At 40.7% G+C, this 18,964-nt stretch overlaps 1 protein-coding gene across 3 annotated transcripts in view; it reads right to left on the bottom strand.

Moving 5' to 3' along the window:
- Positions 1-18,964, bottom strand: part of LOC124001741 (ena/VASP-like protein) — a 73,604-nt gene that overhangs the window by 34,176 nt on the left and 20,464 nt on the right. For 2 of the 3 annotated variants that reach the window (XM_046308768.1, XM_046308766.1), the window contains exons 2-3: positions 2,141-2,315; positions 1,095-1,272 (exon numbers count right to left, since the gene is read on the bottom strand). In XM_046308768.1, the coding sequence (XP_046164724.1) occupies positions 1,095-1,272; positions 2,141-2,315 (353 nt within the window). The remainder of the gene's footprint in view (positions 1-1,094; positions 1,273-2,140; positions 2,316-18,964) is intronic. The other variant, XM_046308767.1, reaches the window with a different exon arrangement.

Genomic DNA, 18,964 nt, shown 5'->3' with positions numbered 1-18,964 from the left:
AGTTCGGCTCCATGGGTATTTTAGCCAGGCTGTGCACCAATAGGAAGGCTAGGGGGACGGAATGGGGCCGCCACCGGACTCCCCATCCCAACAGCTTATAAGTAGCAGCAACGTGTAACAGGATAGGCCCATGTGCTATTTCTTAAGAGTAAGGTTTCGTATACAGTCTAGTTATGTCGCCATGAACTAGACTGCACCATCCATCTCATCTAACCACAGGTCTTTACATTGATGTGTGCAAGTGTCTGTCCTGGCGGTGTAATGTTAATGGTTGTCAGGGTTAACTGTAATGGTTGTTTTCGAAAGTGTCGCTTTCAGGCATACAGAATTATCACAAGTGTCTGCAATCGGCCATCATATATCGCCAGGTCACGTATCCAAGTGTTGCACCCTGGGCTCTAGCCTGGGTTGTGTTCAGTAGATAGTTAACAAATAAATAAGTGAAATAGGTAGGCTATATTTGAACTATCAAACCATTTTCCGTTTCATAACAATTTTAAATGTTTTGTTACAATGTGCCCTACTGAACACAACTTTAAACAGAGTTTATAGTCTGGCAGGGTTCTATGGGTTCTATGGTTTGCTTTCCATTCCCACACACACTGCTGAAAGCTTTCACCCAGAGCCATAGAGATACAGTACGTCTGGCCTTGTTATCGCTCTAGAGCTTGATGTCCAGCAGAGGGAGGTAGAACTCAGTGGAGATCGACCCAGCAACCAGACTGACTGGCACCTGCAGCCCCAATGTCATTGGCTGGACCAAGTGTAAACTGAACAGGTTGAGAGCGTTTCTGAAAATAGATTATTCTTGTTACAACCTAAACATGTTCAACCTAATATTATGTTAATCCAACAATCCTTAAATTATAGGGGAGCTATACAGGCTTGAAATGACTGTATAAAAAGATTTGCACTTCGACCGATAATTAGTAGCTGACGTGCCAGGATTAACTGCTAATTAGTACACATCAGTTTTAGCTACAGTCTATCTAAACCTGACTGTGACATAAATAGACAGGTGGACGAACAAACGGGTGGACAGACAGGCAGACAGATGGACAGAATGATTACTTCCACACGGGAAAGAGTCCCACCTCCATCTTGCGAGCTGAGCGTGTTGAGGGCGAACATCATGGCGGTGGAGAAGGTGGTGGCCTCCTCTTTGCTGGCGAAGTTGAGGCCGTAAACCTGCCTGGCATCGCGCCACTGGTGAAAGGTGGGCGTGGCCTGGTTATACTTCAGCCCCTTCACTATGGAGTAGTTGATCACTACCTGAGAGACAGATAGCCAATTACTCATTCATTCATTATTCACCAATTACTATGGTCAGCTTAGTTCAATGTACCGTAACTATAGAGATAAATATGTCTTACATAACTATAGAGATAACTAGTAACGAATGTGTGTGGTGGAGATGATCTCTATAACTAAAGACAGTGTGGTGGAGATCATAACTAAGACAGTGTCGTGGAGATGATCTCTATAACTAAAGACAGTGTGGTGGAGATGATCTCTATAACTAAAGACAGTGTGGTGGAGATGATCTCTATAACTAAAGACAGTGTGGTGGAGATGATCTCTATAACTAAAGACAGTGTGGTGGAGATGATCTCTATAACTAAAGACAGTGTGGTGGAGGTGATCTCTATAACTAAAGACAGTGTGGTGGAGATGATCTCTATAACTAAAGACAGTGTGGTGGAGATGATCTCTATAACTAAAGACAGTGTGGTGGAGATGATCTCTATAACTAAAGACAGTGTGGTGGAGATGATCTCTATAACTAAAGACAGTGTGGTGGAGATGATCTCTATAACTAAAGACAGTGTGGTGGAGATGATCTCTATAACTAAAGACAGTGTGGTGGAGATGATCTCTATAACTAAAGACAGTGTGGTGGAGATGATCTCTATAACTAAAGACAGTGTGGTGGAGATGATCTCTATAACTAAAGACAGTGTGGTGGAGATGATCTCTATAACTAAAGACAGTGTGGTGGAGGTCTGTAAAGGCTTGCGGTGTGAAAAATCTTCCACCAGATCTACAACAAGATTTGTAGGTCCATTGAAATTACTAACATTACTAGAACAAAAACAAATTCCCCCGGACAATGGCAATTGCTGTGTGTGCGTATGTGTACCTCTACCTGTTGGTCCTGTAGCTTGACCCCGACCACGCGAAAGGTGTTGTTGGCCGTGTTGTGGTAGATGTTGATGCGGCTGAAGCCCTGCTGGCCCGGCTTGATTGGAACCCACTTCTTACTGGTGTCGTCGTACACCATGACTGAGGCGCGGGCTTGGCAGATACTCTGTTCACTGTGGAGGAGAACACAGGTTTTAGAGGTCACCGTGACTGAGGCGCGGACTTGGCAGATACTCTGTTCACTGTGGAGGAGAACACAGGGGTTAGAGGTCACCGTGACTGAGGCGTGGGCTTGACAGATCCTCTGTTCACTGTGGAGGAGAACACAGGGGTTAGAGGTCACCGTGACTGAGGCACGGGCTTGGCAGGTACTCTGTTCACTGTGGAGGAGAACACAGGGGTTAGAGGTCACCGTGACTGAGGCGCGGGCTTGGCAGGTACTCTGTTCACTGTGGAGGAGGACACAGGGTCAACAATAGGTCAACAATAAGGACAACAATAAGGACATAGGGTGAATCTCAAACATATTTCCTTGATTTCTTGCATCCTCTCCTCCCCTTCTTCTCAAAACGGATTGGACGAGAATCTCCAATGGGTTTTGAGGAGAGAGGATGCAAGGAATCGAGGAAATATGTTTGAGATTCACCCTATGTCCTTATTGTTGACCTCTAACCCCTGTGTCTCCTACTACTGGTGTATGCGGTGCTGTGTAGTACCGTACTGTTAGCAAGCCTGTTCAGTAGTAGTAACTCTCAAAGGAACCACGCCTATCTAATGGTACCGTTTGAAATTTGACAGTATGTCCCTAAAAAGAGGGAGGGACAGCCATTTAAAACCCTATAAACAAGCACACTAACCCCAACCCCTCCGAGAAAAAAAATCTCTCTCTGTGTTTTGCTTTGCTGTGGTGTCGTGGTATCATAATTAGCATATTTCAGAATGTTCGGCGACATGGGCAGGAAACATGTGTGTCGCTGATCTATGATAATAACACGGTGAGAGAAAACAGAAGCGTCTAATTAACTATCTGTTCACCAGATGTGAGGTATTTATCTGTCAAACCAGATAAATTGGGAATGTGCATCCACATCATGGTTTTGGCCCAGGCACAGACTGTCTTGATTCCAAACTCTCCATTCCTATCGACAACAAGAATTAAACTATTGAATTATGTGGTGAACAAGTACAGCCGTAGTACATCTACAGTATAGTACATTTCAAAGCACTAATGCCAACTCCTCATAAGTGGAGAAACTTCCATGCTTCACCTTTACAATACATGTAGGCGGTGACTTCTTTCAATTGATAATAAAGAAAAATCCACAACGACAAAATGTTTTTTGAGTACATGGACGAAGGGCTAAGATATGAAAGGGTATGAATAACAATATGGTATGATTTTTTTTTTTTAACCTTTATTTAATTAGACAGGTCAGTTAAAGAACAAATACTCATTTTCAATGACAGCCTAGGGACAGTGGGTTAACTGCCATGTTCAGGGGCAGAACAACAGATTTGTACCTTGTCAGCTCAGGGATTACTAGTCCAACGCTCTAACCACTAGGCTACGCTGCCGCCCTTACCCCTGATATGGTTTTATATTGTGTGAAATGGTGTGATATGGTGTAATATAGTATAACATGGTGTAATATAATATAATATGGTATAATATAGTATAATATGGTATAATATAGTATAATATGGTGTAATATAGTGTAACATGGTGTAATATATTATAATATGGTGTAATATAGTATAATATGGTGTAATATAGTGTAATATAGTATAATATGGTGTAATATAGTATAATATGGTATAATATAGTATAATATGGTATAATATAGTATAATATGGTGTAATATAGTGTAACATGGTGTAATATAGTATAATATGGTGTAATATAGTGTAACATGGTGTAGTATAGTATAATATGTGGTAATATAGTATAATATGGTGTAATATAGTATAACATGGTATAATATAGTATAATATGGTGTAATATAGTATAACATGGTGTAATATAGTATAATATGGTGTAATATAGTATAACATGGTGTAATATAGTATAATATGGTATAATATAGTATAATATGGTATAATATAGTATAACATGGTGTAATATAGTATAACATGGTGTAATATAGTATAACATGGTGTAATATAGTATAACATGGTGTAATATAGTATAATATGGTATAATATAGTATAATATGGTATAATATAGTATAACATGGTGTAATATAGTATAACATGGTGTAATATAGTATAACATGGTGTAATATAGTATAACATGGTGTAATATAGTATAACATGGTGTACTATAGTAGTGTAATATAGTATAATATGGTGTAATATAGTGTAATATAGTATAATATGGTGTAATATAGTATAATATGGTATAATATAGTATAATATGGTATAATATAGTATAATATGGTGTAATATAGTGTAACATGGTGTAATATAGTATAATATGGTGTAATATAGTGTAACATGGTGTAATATAGTATAATATGTGGTAATATAGTATAATATGGTGTAATATAGTATAACATGGTATAATATAGTATAATATGGTGTAATATAGTATAACATGGTGTAATATAGTATAATATGGTGTAATATAGTATAACATGGTGTAATATAGTATAATATGGTATAATATAGTATAATATGGTATAATATAGTATAACATGGTGTAATATAGTATAATATGGTGTAATATAGTATAACATGGTATAATATAGTATAATATGGTGTAATATAGTATAACATGGTGTAATATAGTATAACATGGTGTAATATAGTATAACATGGTGTAATATAGTATAATATGGTGTAATATAGTATAACATGGTATAATATAGTATAATATGGTGTAATATAGTATAACATGGTGTAATATAGTATAACATGGTGTAATATAGTATAACATGGTGTAATATAGTATAACATGGTGTAATATAGTATAACATGGTGTAATATAGTATAACATGGTGTAATATAGTATAACATGGTGTAATATAGTATAACATGGTATAATATAGTATAACATGGTGTAATATAGTATAACATGGTGTAATATAGTATAACATGGTGTAATATAGTATAACATGGTGTAATATAGTATAACATGGTGTAATATAGTATAACATGGTGTACTATAGTATTGTAACGACCCTGGGTTTATAAGCGCGGATATCGACTCTGCCGCTCGAGCATGCTTTTGCGGGCACAGTCAATAACGCGCTGGACTTCGGGCTAGAAGGTCGAGGGTTCGAGACCTGTTCCCTCCCTTTTTCATTACAGTATAATATGGTGTAATGTGGTGTAATATTCCTGGCATGCTTCACTCATAGAGGTCTAAGAGGTGAGAGTGACTTACGCCCTCAGGGGACTGTGAAGTGACGAAAAGTTTCTTAACGTTCACCGTGAATACCACGGGGACAGCTCTGCTCTAACGGCTTTAAATACTCAGCTACTCAACATTCTCAGTCTTTATTGTCAAATTAGCACGGTGCATTCACAGCTGTCATTTCTAGACAGCAATTCTTAAAGGAAATATTTTAAAAAGTGGGTGCCTCACCACGGAAAGCAAAGTAAGTATATTTCTGGAAGTCTTTCCAATATCCCCCCCAAAAAAGCCATATTAATATCCCAAACTAAATAAAAGATTCCACCACAGAGACAGGTTGTCTTGTCTCCAAGGCCCCTAGGGCCTCGCCAGCATTCAAATGCCAGCATGTGACCTTCCTCTTCGATCTGCTTCCTTCCTCCTTACGAGACAGAGAAAATGGAGGCTGACACTTCAGCCATGTCTAAGCAGAGCACCGTGTATGGTTGAGGCTGTATTAGTGCAGGACTCAGAACGTCCTCTATCAACATATTGTGTACCAGTAGATGTGCAATGCGACAACAATATTAGAGGGCGAGGCTTTGAAAGCATATCGGGACCCATAGCTGTCCCTCCACGATTACTACCCTACTGTAAGCCTCACAAGCCTGGCACTGACTGACACATTCTCAAGACTCCTCAGTATCCATCACACAAACATCACAGAACCAGCCAACATCACTATCCTTGCAAGCGCTTTTCAAATTCAATTGAAGTGCGGTCTGGTATGTTTTAGAGTAAATCTGTAAGCCCAAATCAATCAATTACAGACACATAAAAAAGATCCAATCATTGTACACTAAGCTCTTGAGGTTACACTGAACATGCAGTTGGATATAGCAAGTTTGGTTTAGGCCTACCCTTTACATGACAGCTCAGCCAGTTAGGATTAAGAGGACAGTGTGTGTTGTGCTTCATTTGAGGCTTTGAGTGAGGAGTAGTTTGACACAGTAGGTGAAATAGTATCTCAGCAGAAGGAAGCAAAGGCCAACAGCTAAACGCTAACAGTTAAAGGCTATAAGCTAAAAGCTAAAGGCTATTGGCTAACAGTTAAAGGCTATCAGCTAAAAGCTAAAGGCTATTGGCTAACAGTTAAAGGCTATCAGCTAAAAGCTAAAGGCTATCGGCTAACAGTTAAAGGCTATCAGCTAAAGGCTAAAGGTTAAAGGCTAACGGCTAAAGGCTAACAGCGATACATGAAGCAGAAGGTGTGAGTGCATCGTAATCTACCACATTAATAAATAAATAAATAAATAATATGCCATTTAGCAGACGCTTTTATCCAAAGCGACTTACAGTCATGTGTGCATACATTCTACGTATGGGTGGTCCCGGGAATCAAACCCACTACCCTGGCGTTACAAGCGCCATGCTCTACCAACTGAGCTACAGAAGGACCACAAATAGGGAAGTCAATACCTCAATCGATATGGAATCAATACAAGGCATTCAAATGAAACCACAATAAGCCAAACCTTACAGAAAACCTAGCTCTGGTATCTTACTTTAGACTAAACTGTAGGCACAGTTCACCAGTGTGCTACTCAGTCAAGTAGTACTTAGCAATGAAGGATGTCACTTAGCAATGAAGGATATTACGACTTCTATTGATGGATTTTTTAAATATATCTTTTTACATTTAACTCATTTAACCACACAACAGGCACTTCTACACAGCACAAAGACCACCCCATGTCCCTGAGATGATACTCAGTTCCTTAGTGTCTGACAGATCCACTTACAAAAACAAACTATTTCTGGAGGCATTTTGGGGTCGATGGTTAACATGCCTTCTCTGTGAAGTATTGGGTTTCATTCAAATGCTTCGCAATCGCTGGGGACGGAAAAATAACTCTGAGAAAAGGGCGGCGTGACAAACACAACTAAGCTAAAAACTGGTGACAGAGTGGTGACAGAACAGCAAGTCAGGGTGACAGAGTGGGAAATGTCTTGACCTACATGACACAATGCGAAGGGTCAAATCATGCAGATTGGAAATCATGCACTGCCCCTATGAGTGATGGTACGAGCATGTGAACTGCAACACATACAAAATGCCTACTCATACAACTGCAGCTCATCTTTAAAACGTTCTACACTGAGTAGACAAAACATTAGGAACACCTGCTCTTTCCATGACATAGACTGACCAGGTGAATCCAGGCTATGATCCCTTATTGATGTCCCCTGTTAAATCCACTTCAAATCAGTGTAGATGAAGCGGAGGAGACAGGATAAAGAAGGATTTTTAAGCCTTGAGACAAGTCAGATGTGGATTGTGTATGTGTGCCCTTCAGAGGGCGGGTAAGATAAAGTATAAGTACTTTTGTAGGGGGCATGGTAGTGGGTGCCAGGTCTGTCAAGAACTGCAATACTGCTGGGTTTTTCATGTTCAACAGTTTCCTGTGTGTATCAAGAATGGTCCACCACCCAAAGGATATCCAGACTCAACTGTGGGAAGCATTGGAATCAACATGGGCCAGTATCTCTGTGGAACGCTTTTGATACCTTGTAGAGTCCAAGGTATCTCAATATTAGGAAGGTGTACCTAATGTTTGGTATACCCAGTGTGTATTGGGTTCGACTGACTTACATTGGTTTGTGGTCAGCTAATGCTAATATAAGCACTTGGTGGTAAACGACTGTCTTTCTGGTTCCAAGTAGGTTGCAGCGTACTGCACCTTTAAAGAATCAACACAAACCTAAAAAAAGGTAGTAAAAAAATGGATCACTGGTCACTTTAAATAATCCCACTTTAATCATGTTTACATATCTTACATTACTCATCTCATGTATATACTGTATTTTATACCGTCTATTGCATCTTGCCCATGCCGCTCGGTCATCGCTCATCCATATATTTACATGTACATATCCTCATTCCATCCCTTTAGATTTGTGTGTATTAGGTAGTTGTTGGGGAATTGTTAGATTACTTGTTAGATATTACTGCACTGTCGGAACTAAAAGCACAAGCATTTCGCTACACTCGCATTAACATCTGCTAACCATGTGTATGTAACCAATAACATCTGCTAACCATGTGTATGTAACCAATAACATTTTATTTTATTGAAATGAATTAATATCATTGGTTAGGCCTAACCAATGATACATGGGAGATGATCCTAGAACCACTGTCCAAACAATCCAAATATTAGGATACAGCATGTAGCTATAGTTAAAGATGGGAGGGAGTTTTTCCTAGCCACCGTGCTTCTACACCTGCATTGCTTGCTGTTTGGGGTTTTAGGCTGGGTTTCTGTACAGCACTTTGAGATATCAGCTGATGTACGAAAGGCTATATATATCAATTTGATTTGATTTGAATTCGTAGTCGGGGGGAACAGCGCTACAGTCTGCCCCACAGCCCTACTATTGGTTTTGTTTAGTTGACGTCAAGACGAAACATGCTGCTGTTCTATCCCGCGTGAAGTCCGACGGGTGGGGGGTGGGGTGGGGGGGGGGCAGTGTTCGTTGTTTGATGTAACTTCTTTCGTTGATGTAATATCGCAAAACGTACGTGGCAATTTGACGGATACCCGCTTGAATTGAGGACATGAGGACGACTGTTCCTCTCCTCGCCAATCACTCTGGGTTTAAACCCTGTTGGTCTTCCTTATGTGGAAGACTACACCTTAACAAAAGTACTTTTTTATGGCCAATAAAATATGAAATATAGATACAAATAGACACTAATTCTGGGTCTTTGTTTCATAGAGGATATAAAATTACCCCTGAATAATTCAATGGCCGTGGACAGGCTATGTGTGTAATATCTCTTTGAGACGTTTGTTTGAATTATTTAGTTTTAAGGAACACCCATTCAACATAACCAGTCAATAACCCAGTAGTTAAATAACATTACTCACCCCTGTACGTGTGTGTGAGTTATTTCAACCAGTTGTGCTTTTGAAATGACATCTTTAAAACCAGTTTTGCTCACTGGGATTGGACAGAAGTGCTCAAACACATCACCATTTTAATCCGGGATTAGCTTCTGCTTTGGGGATACCTTGAAATTCTCATGACTCATGTCACAAACACAGACGGCTCTCCTCACATCTGACTGTTTCATTGGACAATCCAAATAATTACACAGAGAGAGTTAGTTCACAATCCGTTACAGGCTTAGAAGGATATAGAAGAAGGAGTTGAGACAAATGCCTCCAGTGACACACTGTAAATGTGTTCTAGCTAGACTACTGCCAGTGGGATTGAGAGGCTGGATGGAGGCTTCTGTTACACTGAGTGCTTAACCATGTAAAAGAAGCCTCATGGGCGAACTAGGAGAAAGTATGTCACCACGTTTCTAGCATTTTGAATTCAGCAAGCCTATACGTCAATCACTGACATTCACTAAATTACTCTAGCTAGCTATCTACACTTGGCCATAGGGTAAGTGCCCAGGGACCCTGACCTCCAGGTCTCCCCCATTTGATTTTGTTAGTCAACTACTGATATATTAATCTGGCACAAGTCATGGCAAAATGTGTAGAATTGCAGAAAAATTGTGTAGAATTGCTGTAAAACAAATTTAAAATAAAAAACTAATTTATTTGTTAACCATTTGTTAATAAAAATACTCTTTCTGCTAACAGATCCCTCTGTACGTATTAAATTATAGTTTTAAATCCCAGGGGCAGAGTTAATGTTTAGCGGTTAATATTATAGCTAATAGGCTATGTGTTTGTAGATAGACTGAGGTGAATGAAGCTACAGAAACCAATGTGATAATGGCTGGGGTCATTTTTTTGCTTGTGTTTTTTGTTGTTCTCCAAAAAGCATTTTAGAGTTTTGAAATTGTGTAGAAATACAGTAAGAAAGCTTGAACTTTCTAAACATTTGCTGGGGGATTTAATGTTTTTAGTTGCAAAACGTTTAGCTATGATGTGCACTATAGGACACACTCCTGGTTTCCTGACCCTGTCTAGGACTACTAAAATGGGTGCATTGGTAAATAAACAGTTAGGTAAGGGGCAGACATTTTCTAAAAACAGACTGTATAGGCCTAATTTCCCCATCAACACAACTAAATTACATTTTGCCTGGGAAAAGTCAGGGTTTCCATGGGAACCCTGGAGGCAGAGCAGGCGTCAGGCAGTGAGAGGGTGATGCCCAGCTAGCCAGCAGGCAGAGCTTTTGTTGCTGGGCAGGGTAATTGTTGAATGCTGCTGGTTCAGTGGAACGTACCTGAACAGACCAGAATGATAGACCACAACCAAGCATCACACACTGTCTGCTATATCATTGGTAAGGCCTTTCTCTATCACTCCCTGCTTTCTGGCTACCAATGATATGTCTGCTAATTGTAATTTACATTTGAACTGCAAGGCACAAAATAGAATATGACACCTTGAATGAAAAACATGTAAGGCAGATGATAAATGTAAAGATCCAGGGACACTGTGACTGTGACCATTTTAGACTTCAAGGTTTAACCATTCAGCCTGTCTGTACCCTCCCTGCCTCCTCACTCCTCTCCCATTCAGTCCCCGTCTGTACCCTCCCTGTCTCCTCACTCCTCTCCCATTCAGTCCCTGTCTGTACCCTCCCTGCCTCCTCACTCCTCTCCCATTCAGTCCCTCTGTCTCCCTGCCTCCTCACATTCTCCCCGTGTCTCCTCACTCCTCTCCCATTCAGTCCCTGTCTGTACCCTCCCCATTCAGTCCCCGTCCTCACTCCTCTCCCATTCAGTCCCTGTCTCCTCCCTGCCTCCTCACTCCTCTCCCATTCAGTCCTCTCTCATTCAGTCCCTGTCTGTACACTCCCTGTCTCCTCACTCCTCTCCCATTCAGTCCCTGTCTGTACCCTCCCTGCCTCCTCACTCCTCTCCCATTCAGTCCCTGTCTCCTCACTCCTCTCTCATTCAGTCCCTGTCTGTACCCTCCCTGTCTCCTCACTCCTCTCCCATTCAGTCCCTGTCTGTACACTCCCTGTCTCCTCACTCCTCTCCCATTCAGTCCCTGTCTGTACCCTCCCTGCCTCCTCACTCCTCTCCCATTCAGTCCCTGTCTGTACACTCCCTGTCTCCTCACTCCTCTCCCATTCAGTCCCTGTCTGTACCCTCCCTGCCTCCTCACTCCTCCCATTCAGTCCCTGTCTCCTCACTCCTCTCTCATTCAGTCCCTGTCTGTACACTCCCTGTCTCCTCACTCCTCTCCCATTCAGTCCCTGTCTGTACCCTCCCTGTCTCCTCACTCCTCTCCCATTCAGCCTGTCTGTACCCTCCCTGCCTCCTCACTCCTCTCCCATTCAGTCCCTGTCTGTACCCTCCCTGTCTCCTCACTCCTCTCTCCATGCACCAACAATCACAAAGAGGAGTCTGTAACCCAATCCCAGAGCTCTATGGTGGATAAGAGATGTCTTAACAGGCTCTATGGTGGATAAGATATGTCTTAACAGGCTCTATGGTGGATAAGAGATGTCTTAACAGGCTCTATGGTGGATAAGAGATGTCTTAACAGGCTCTATGGTGGATAAGAGATGTCTTAACAGGCTCTATGGTGGATAAGAGATGTCTTAACAGGCTCTATGGTGGATAAGAGATGTCTTAACAGGCTCTATGGTGGATAAGAGATGGCCACTACAGAGCTCTATGGTGGATGAGAGATGGCCACTACAGAGCTCTATGGTGGATAAGAGATGGCCACTACAGGACTCTATGGTGGATAAGAGATGGCCGCTACAGAGCTCTATGGTGGATAAGAGATGGCCACTACAGAGCTCTATGGTGGATAAGAGATGGCCACTACAGGACTCTATGGTAGATGAGAGATGGCCACTACAGAGCTCTATGGTGGATAAGAGATGGCCACTACAGAGCTCTATGGTGGATAAGAGATGGCCACTACAGGACTCTATGGTGGAGAAGAGATGGCCGCTACAGGACTCTATGGTGGATAAGAGATGGCCACTACAGAGCTCTATGGTGGATAAGAGATGGCCACTACAGGACTCTATGGTAGATGAGAGATGGCCACTACAGAGCTCTATGGTGGATAAGAGATGGCCACTACAGAGCTCTATGGTGGATGAGAGATGGCCACTACAGAGCTCTATGGTGGATAAGAGATGGCCACTACAGGACTCTATGGTGGATAAGAGATGGCCACTACAGGACTCTATGGTGGATAAGAGATGGCCACTACAGGACTCTATGGTGGATAAGAGATGGCCACTACAGGACTCTATGGTGGATAAGAGATGGCCACTACAGGACTCTATGGTGGATAAGAGATGGCCACTACAGGGCAGAGTCCTCTCATTCTTGTCTCAAGTGACTGGCTCGGCCATAAATTTGTTACAGGTCAAGGCTAACGATTGCATCCAACTAGTTTCTCCATTTACATTTATAATACAAGTTTCCTTCTGCCCAGCGCCCCTTAACATGTGACGTGCTTTTGACTATACAGACTACGTTCCTTTCTTTGGTCGTTTTGTTTTGTTAATGAATGGACAAGGACATTTGTGTGGAATTGTGAGTTGCTATCAAGAGATGTTGGTATAGTCAGAAGTGTTATGGTGCATTCTGCCATAAAGCTCCCTACAAAATGGCAATAAAACATAAGCTTCTAACTGAACCTCCACGTGTTGCATTGGTGTAGAACACTAAGCTCCTGAACATACAGCTGGTGTATGGCATGAACTCAAAATAACGACGAGGATATTTAGAGGATATTTATGGCTGTGAGAGGCACCCTGCACATTTTGGTGAATGAGTTGAACAATTTGAAGTTTAGTTCCTCCCCTGTTATTAGAGAGAGGGTAGAAGGGAGGGGATAGAGTGGGTGATGCACTCTAGTGTTTTTTCCCCAGAGTGCAGTGCAGTATAATCCTTTTGGGGCGGCTCCACCACACACGCACGCGCACGCTCACACACACCAGCTGTGAGAGAACGTCTGAGTGGCGGGATTACAGGCGACTTCCAAGGAGATCGTTACCTCACTCCCGTCTTAAAGCTAAATTATCTAGGCTTTAACTCTCACACAAGCACAATGCTGTAATCTTAGCACAGAGACATTCCAGCTGGAAGGGAGTCCTGTAAGGACAGAGGACTACAGTATTTTATTTTTATTTTTTAAAACTTCAGTTAATTTGAGTAAATGCTTGAACACTTATTTTTCTTAACAACATTTTTTGTTAAAAAGGCTTGTAAGTAAGCATATCGCTGTATGGTCTACACCTGTTGTGTTCGGGAAAATGTGACAAATAACATTTTATTTGGTGGAAGACCGAGTGGCCAGTGTGGTTATATAAAACAAATGGACAGACATACTGTCAAGACCATTTTTTAGTCTATTTCCAATATGGCTGTAAAGCATGAGGATTTACACAACTATAAACTGTGCCTTATAAACAAATGTAGTGTGTGCTCACTAATGCAATGCATATTCAGCCAACAAGACGTAGAAACTCTAATCTATGTCACAACAAGACGTAGAAACTCTAATCTATGTCACAAAAAGACGTAGAAACTCTAATCTACGTCACAACAAGACGTATAAACTCTAATCTATGTCACAACAAGACGTAGAAACTCTAATCTACGTCACAACAAGACGTATAAACTCTAATCTATGTCACAAGACGTAGAAACTCTAATCTATGTCACAACAAGACGTAGAAACTCGAATCTATGTCAGCAAGCTCCAACTTGAATCCCTAGGAATCACTTGAATGAGAATTAAGCCACAAACAGGAGAGAGGGATGTGGCCCTTAATGGTATTTTCCTGCTTCTCAATTAATGATCACATGTTGTTAGCTAAATGTCCCCGCAAAAAGGTCTCATGCATTAAAACCATTTGTGATGCTGCATTTAATACAAGCACGTGCACATGTACCTGTTCACTCACTCACCCACCTTTACCTAATTTCTTCCAGCATGTCACCTGTGCAACTAGAGAAGAAAAAACTCTTTACTTTAAACCAACTTTACATACAAACTCTAGATCACCTTTACTCCACACACAGAGACACATACAAAGCTCTCTCTCACCCTCTATTTGGCTAATCTGACCATAACTCTATCCTCCTGATTCCTACTTACAAAAAAAACCTCAAACAGGAAGTACAAGTGGCACGCTCAATTCTGAAGTGGTCTGATGAAGCGGTTGCTAAGCTACAGGACTGTTTTACTAGCACAGACTGGAATATGTTCCGGGATTCATCCGATGGCATTGAGGAGTACACCGCATCAGTCACCGGCTTCATTAATAAGTGCATCGACAATGTCATCCTCACAGTGACAGTACGTACATATCCCAACCAGAAGCCATGGATTACAGGCAACGTCGGCACTGAGCTAAAGGCTAGAGTATAGTCCCCTGTGTGAATAGAACCCACAACCCTGGCATTGCAAACACCATGCTCTACCAACAGAGCCACACGGGGACACTGTTTTGAGTGACTACGTCATCTCTGTACCCCACACATACAATTATCTGTAAGGTCCTTCAGTCGAGAAGTGAATTTCAAACGCATATTCAACCCCAAAGACCAGGGAGGTTTTTCAATGCCTCGCAAAGAAGGGCTTTAAAAAAAATGACATTGAACATCTCTTTGAGCATGGTGAAGTTATTAATTACACTTTGGATGATATTAAATCACACCCAGTCACTACAAAGATACCGCTCAGGGATTTCATCATGAGGCCAATGGTGACTTTAAAACAGTTACAGAGGTTAATGGCTGTGATAGAGGAGAAAACTGAGGTTGGATCAACAACATGGTAGTTACACCACAAAACTAACCTAAATGACAGAGTGAAAAGAAAGAAGCCTGTACAGAATAAAAATATTCAAAAGAACGCATCCTGTTTGCAATACAGCACTAATGTAAAACTGAAGAAAAAAATGTGGCAAAGAAAGTAACTTTATGTCTGAATACAAAGTGTTATGTTTGGGGCAAATCCAACACATCACTAAGTAACACTCTTCATATTTTCAAGCATGGTGGTGGCTGCATCATGTTACCGGTATGCTTGTCATTACATTTAAAAATATATATTTTGTTATTTAACCTTTATTTAACTAGGCAAGTCAGTTAAGAACAAATTCTTATTTACAATGACGGCCTACACTGGCCAAAACCTGGACAACCTGGGCCAATTGTGAGCCACCTGATACAGCCTGGATTTAAACCAGGGTGTCTGTAGTGATGCCTCTAGCACTGAGATGCAGTGTCTTAGACCGCTGCTCCACCCGGGGGCCCATCGGCAAGGACTAGGATGTTTCTTGATGATAAAAATAAACAGAATAGAGGTAAACACAGGCAAAATCCTGGAGGAAAACATGGTTCAGTCTGCTATCCAACACACACTGGGACACAAACTCACCTTTCAGCAGGACAATAACCTAAAACACAAGGGCAAATCTACACTGGAGTTGCTCATCAAGAAGATATTGAATGTTCCTAAGTGGCCTAGTTACACTTTTGACTTAAATCGGCTTGAAAATCAATGGCAAGACTTGAAAATGGCTGTGTAGCATCTATTAACAAACAACTTGACAGATTTTGAAGAATTTAAAAAAATAATTATGTACAAATATTGTACAATCCAGGTGTGCAAAGCTCTTAGAGACTTACCCAGAAAGATATACAGCTATAATCGCTGCCAAAGGGGTGTGTGAATACTTATGTAAATGTGATATTCTGTATTTAATTTTGTATATATTTGCATTTTTAAAAGCATGTTTTCATTATGGAGTATAGTGTGTAGATGGGTGAGAGGAAAAAAATATTGAATCCATTTTGAATTCAGGCTGTAACACAACAAAATGTAACCCGTTTGAAGAAGCTGGGCGTATGACACACGTCACTACTTCACAGGAGAGGCATTTGAACAATTTAATAAAAAAACAAATCCCAATTCATTTTTTTTGGCAGAAATGCCTTCTGGAATATTTAAACTTTCATGTGCCTTAATAACAAACTTGTATGACATCTGCAATAGAGCCGATATTTATGTTTTCATAACAATTGGTCATCTGCATTTTTGGATGCCAATTATGGCCGATTACATTGCAATCCACGAGGAGACTGCGTGGCAGGCTGACCACTTGTTACGCAAGTGCAGCATCAAAAGGACCTGGTGGCTGCAAGGAGCCAAGGTAAGTTGCTAGCTAGCATTAAACTTATCTTATAAAAAACAATCAATCTTAACATAATCACTAGTTAACTACAGATGGTTGATGATTTTACTAGTTTAACTACCTTGTCCTGCATTGCATATAATCAATCACTCAATCAATCAATAATCAATCATATAATCGAATCACAGCTTCGCCCTAGGGGTGTCATGACGTTGGCCTGGGGGGTAGGTTTATCATAATTGGTCGACCTCTAATCTGTAAATATTAATACAATTTAAATAACGAGCCTAGTTGGTTTAGCCACGGAAAAAGACAGGAACCTTCCCGCTAGCCATGATTGGCTGAAATAATGGATGGACTGGTCATGCCGAGAAACAAGTTCGGATTGGTCTGCCATGTAGTACGCTTCTGTCTATAACATGAGCTGCTCAGTATCTGTAGACAATCCTTGCAACCACAGTTTTTTTTTTAAAAGATATAACAGTAGCAATGGAGAACTGCAAAAGTGTTGCTACTGCTCTCAACAACATTAGAATTACAGAGAGGAGAGTTACTGTGCCAACAACTTAATTCCACAGAAGGCTTTCTCAACCAATGGCCTGATAATCGTTTTTGCATGTAGAATGTTCATTCCATTTCTATTCATGTTCATTCTATTTTCATGCATCTGTGTGTACTGAAAAAAACTCCTTATTGTAGGCAACTACTTAAACCACTTTTGGTCTTGAAATCTTTGGTTGTTTACCACACTACCATACTCACTCTGTTTAGCACATGGCCTCACATGTGAATCCTGAAAAGAGATGGGTGGGGCTAAGGCTTAACGATGCTGAACGGGTGTAGAACAAAGAAGAGCTCTCCAGGAGGTGTACCAAAATATTCAAGGACATTTTCTCAAGTTTACAAGTTTATCAACTTTCAAAGCAGAATTACTTTCCCATTGTTCCTCAACTGTAGTGTATGATATACAATGTTGTAGCTCTACTTTTATCCAATGTAAAAAAAAAAATAATAATTCACATTTTGCTACATAAAACCGAATTGAGGTGGCCGGTCACAAACGTGGAATAACTCAAGGGGTATGAATACTTTCTGAAGGCACTGGGAGTACTCAGTAGGACAACATAGAAAGGTGCTATATTTCTGAAAAACCACTCATATGCAGACTGTCAGCACTCCAACTACTAGGGTAGCCTAGTGGTTAGAGCGTTGGACTAGTAACCGGAAGTTCAAATCTGTCGTTTGCCCCTGAACAGGCAGTTAACCCACTGTTCCTAGGCCGTCATTGAAAATAAGAATTTGTTCTTAACTGACTTGCCTGGTTAAATAAAGGTAAAACTTTTTTTTTTAAAGAAAACGACAGTACTAATATGCCTTTCACTAAATAACAAGAATATTCTAAATTAATTCAGGTTATTTAGGCTTAATTTACTAGGGGATTTGCTGCTGTATGCATTAGAACAGTGTTTCCCAACCCTGGTCCAACCCTGGTCCAACCCTGGTCCAACCCTGGTCCAACCAATGTGTACACCTTTTTAATAATGAGGAGTTTTTGTCTAGGGCTACAACGACAATGTGTACTGTGTACTGTACTCAAGGACTGGAGTTGGAACACACCAGCAATAGAAGCTACTGTGCAAATTAACATTAAAGGTTTATACAGTTCAATCGTTTTGCGTTGAATAACTAACTCACTCTCATTAACCTCCCTAACAGTTGCCAATTGGCCACAGTAAACTAAATGGGTTACACTTCATGATACATTTAATGAATAAGCCATTATAATTGCTCATTTGATTTGATTTATACATGTGTTTAAATTCATATTAATGCTTATGAAATGGCATTGTGAACTGTTTAGAAAACATTTATTTATGCGTATTCATTAAAGTTTTATTAGGAAGTGTTAACAAATGAATGTACAACCAACCTGTCTGAGTAGTTGTTGTCGAAGCATCCAGAATCGCTGACACTCTGAGGCCTGTAGAAGCATTGTGCATAGAGGTGGTGGATATCCATATTGATGGAGAAAAAACAAAACACTTCTATTTACCAAACGGTCTCAGTCTCACACTACTGGATGTGTTTCATTCCAGTACGACATACGGAGCTCTGGAATTGGAAGTCTACAGCTCAGATCTTTTATCATCCTCTTACCATGACCTCAAAAGATTATACAAACCCAGCACACCAGGCTACAACTTGACAGTAGATTATACAAACCCACCACACCAGGCTACAACTTGACAGTAGATTATACAAACCCACCACACCAGGCTACAATTTGACAGTAGATTATACAAACCCACCACACCAGGCTACAACTTGACAGTA

The sequence above is a fragment of the Oncorhynchus gorbuscha genome, linkage group LG17 (assembly GCF_021184085.1).
Source record: "Oncorhynchus gorbuscha isolate QuinsamMale2020 ecotype Even-year linkage group LG17, OgorEven_v1.0, whole genome shotgun sequence".
Taxonomy (NCBI): domain Eukaryota; kingdom Metazoa; phylum Chordata; class Actinopteri; order Salmoniformes; family Salmonidae; genus Oncorhynchus; species Oncorhynchus gorbuscha.
This window is presented reverse-complemented; position numbering and strand designations above follow the sequence as displayed.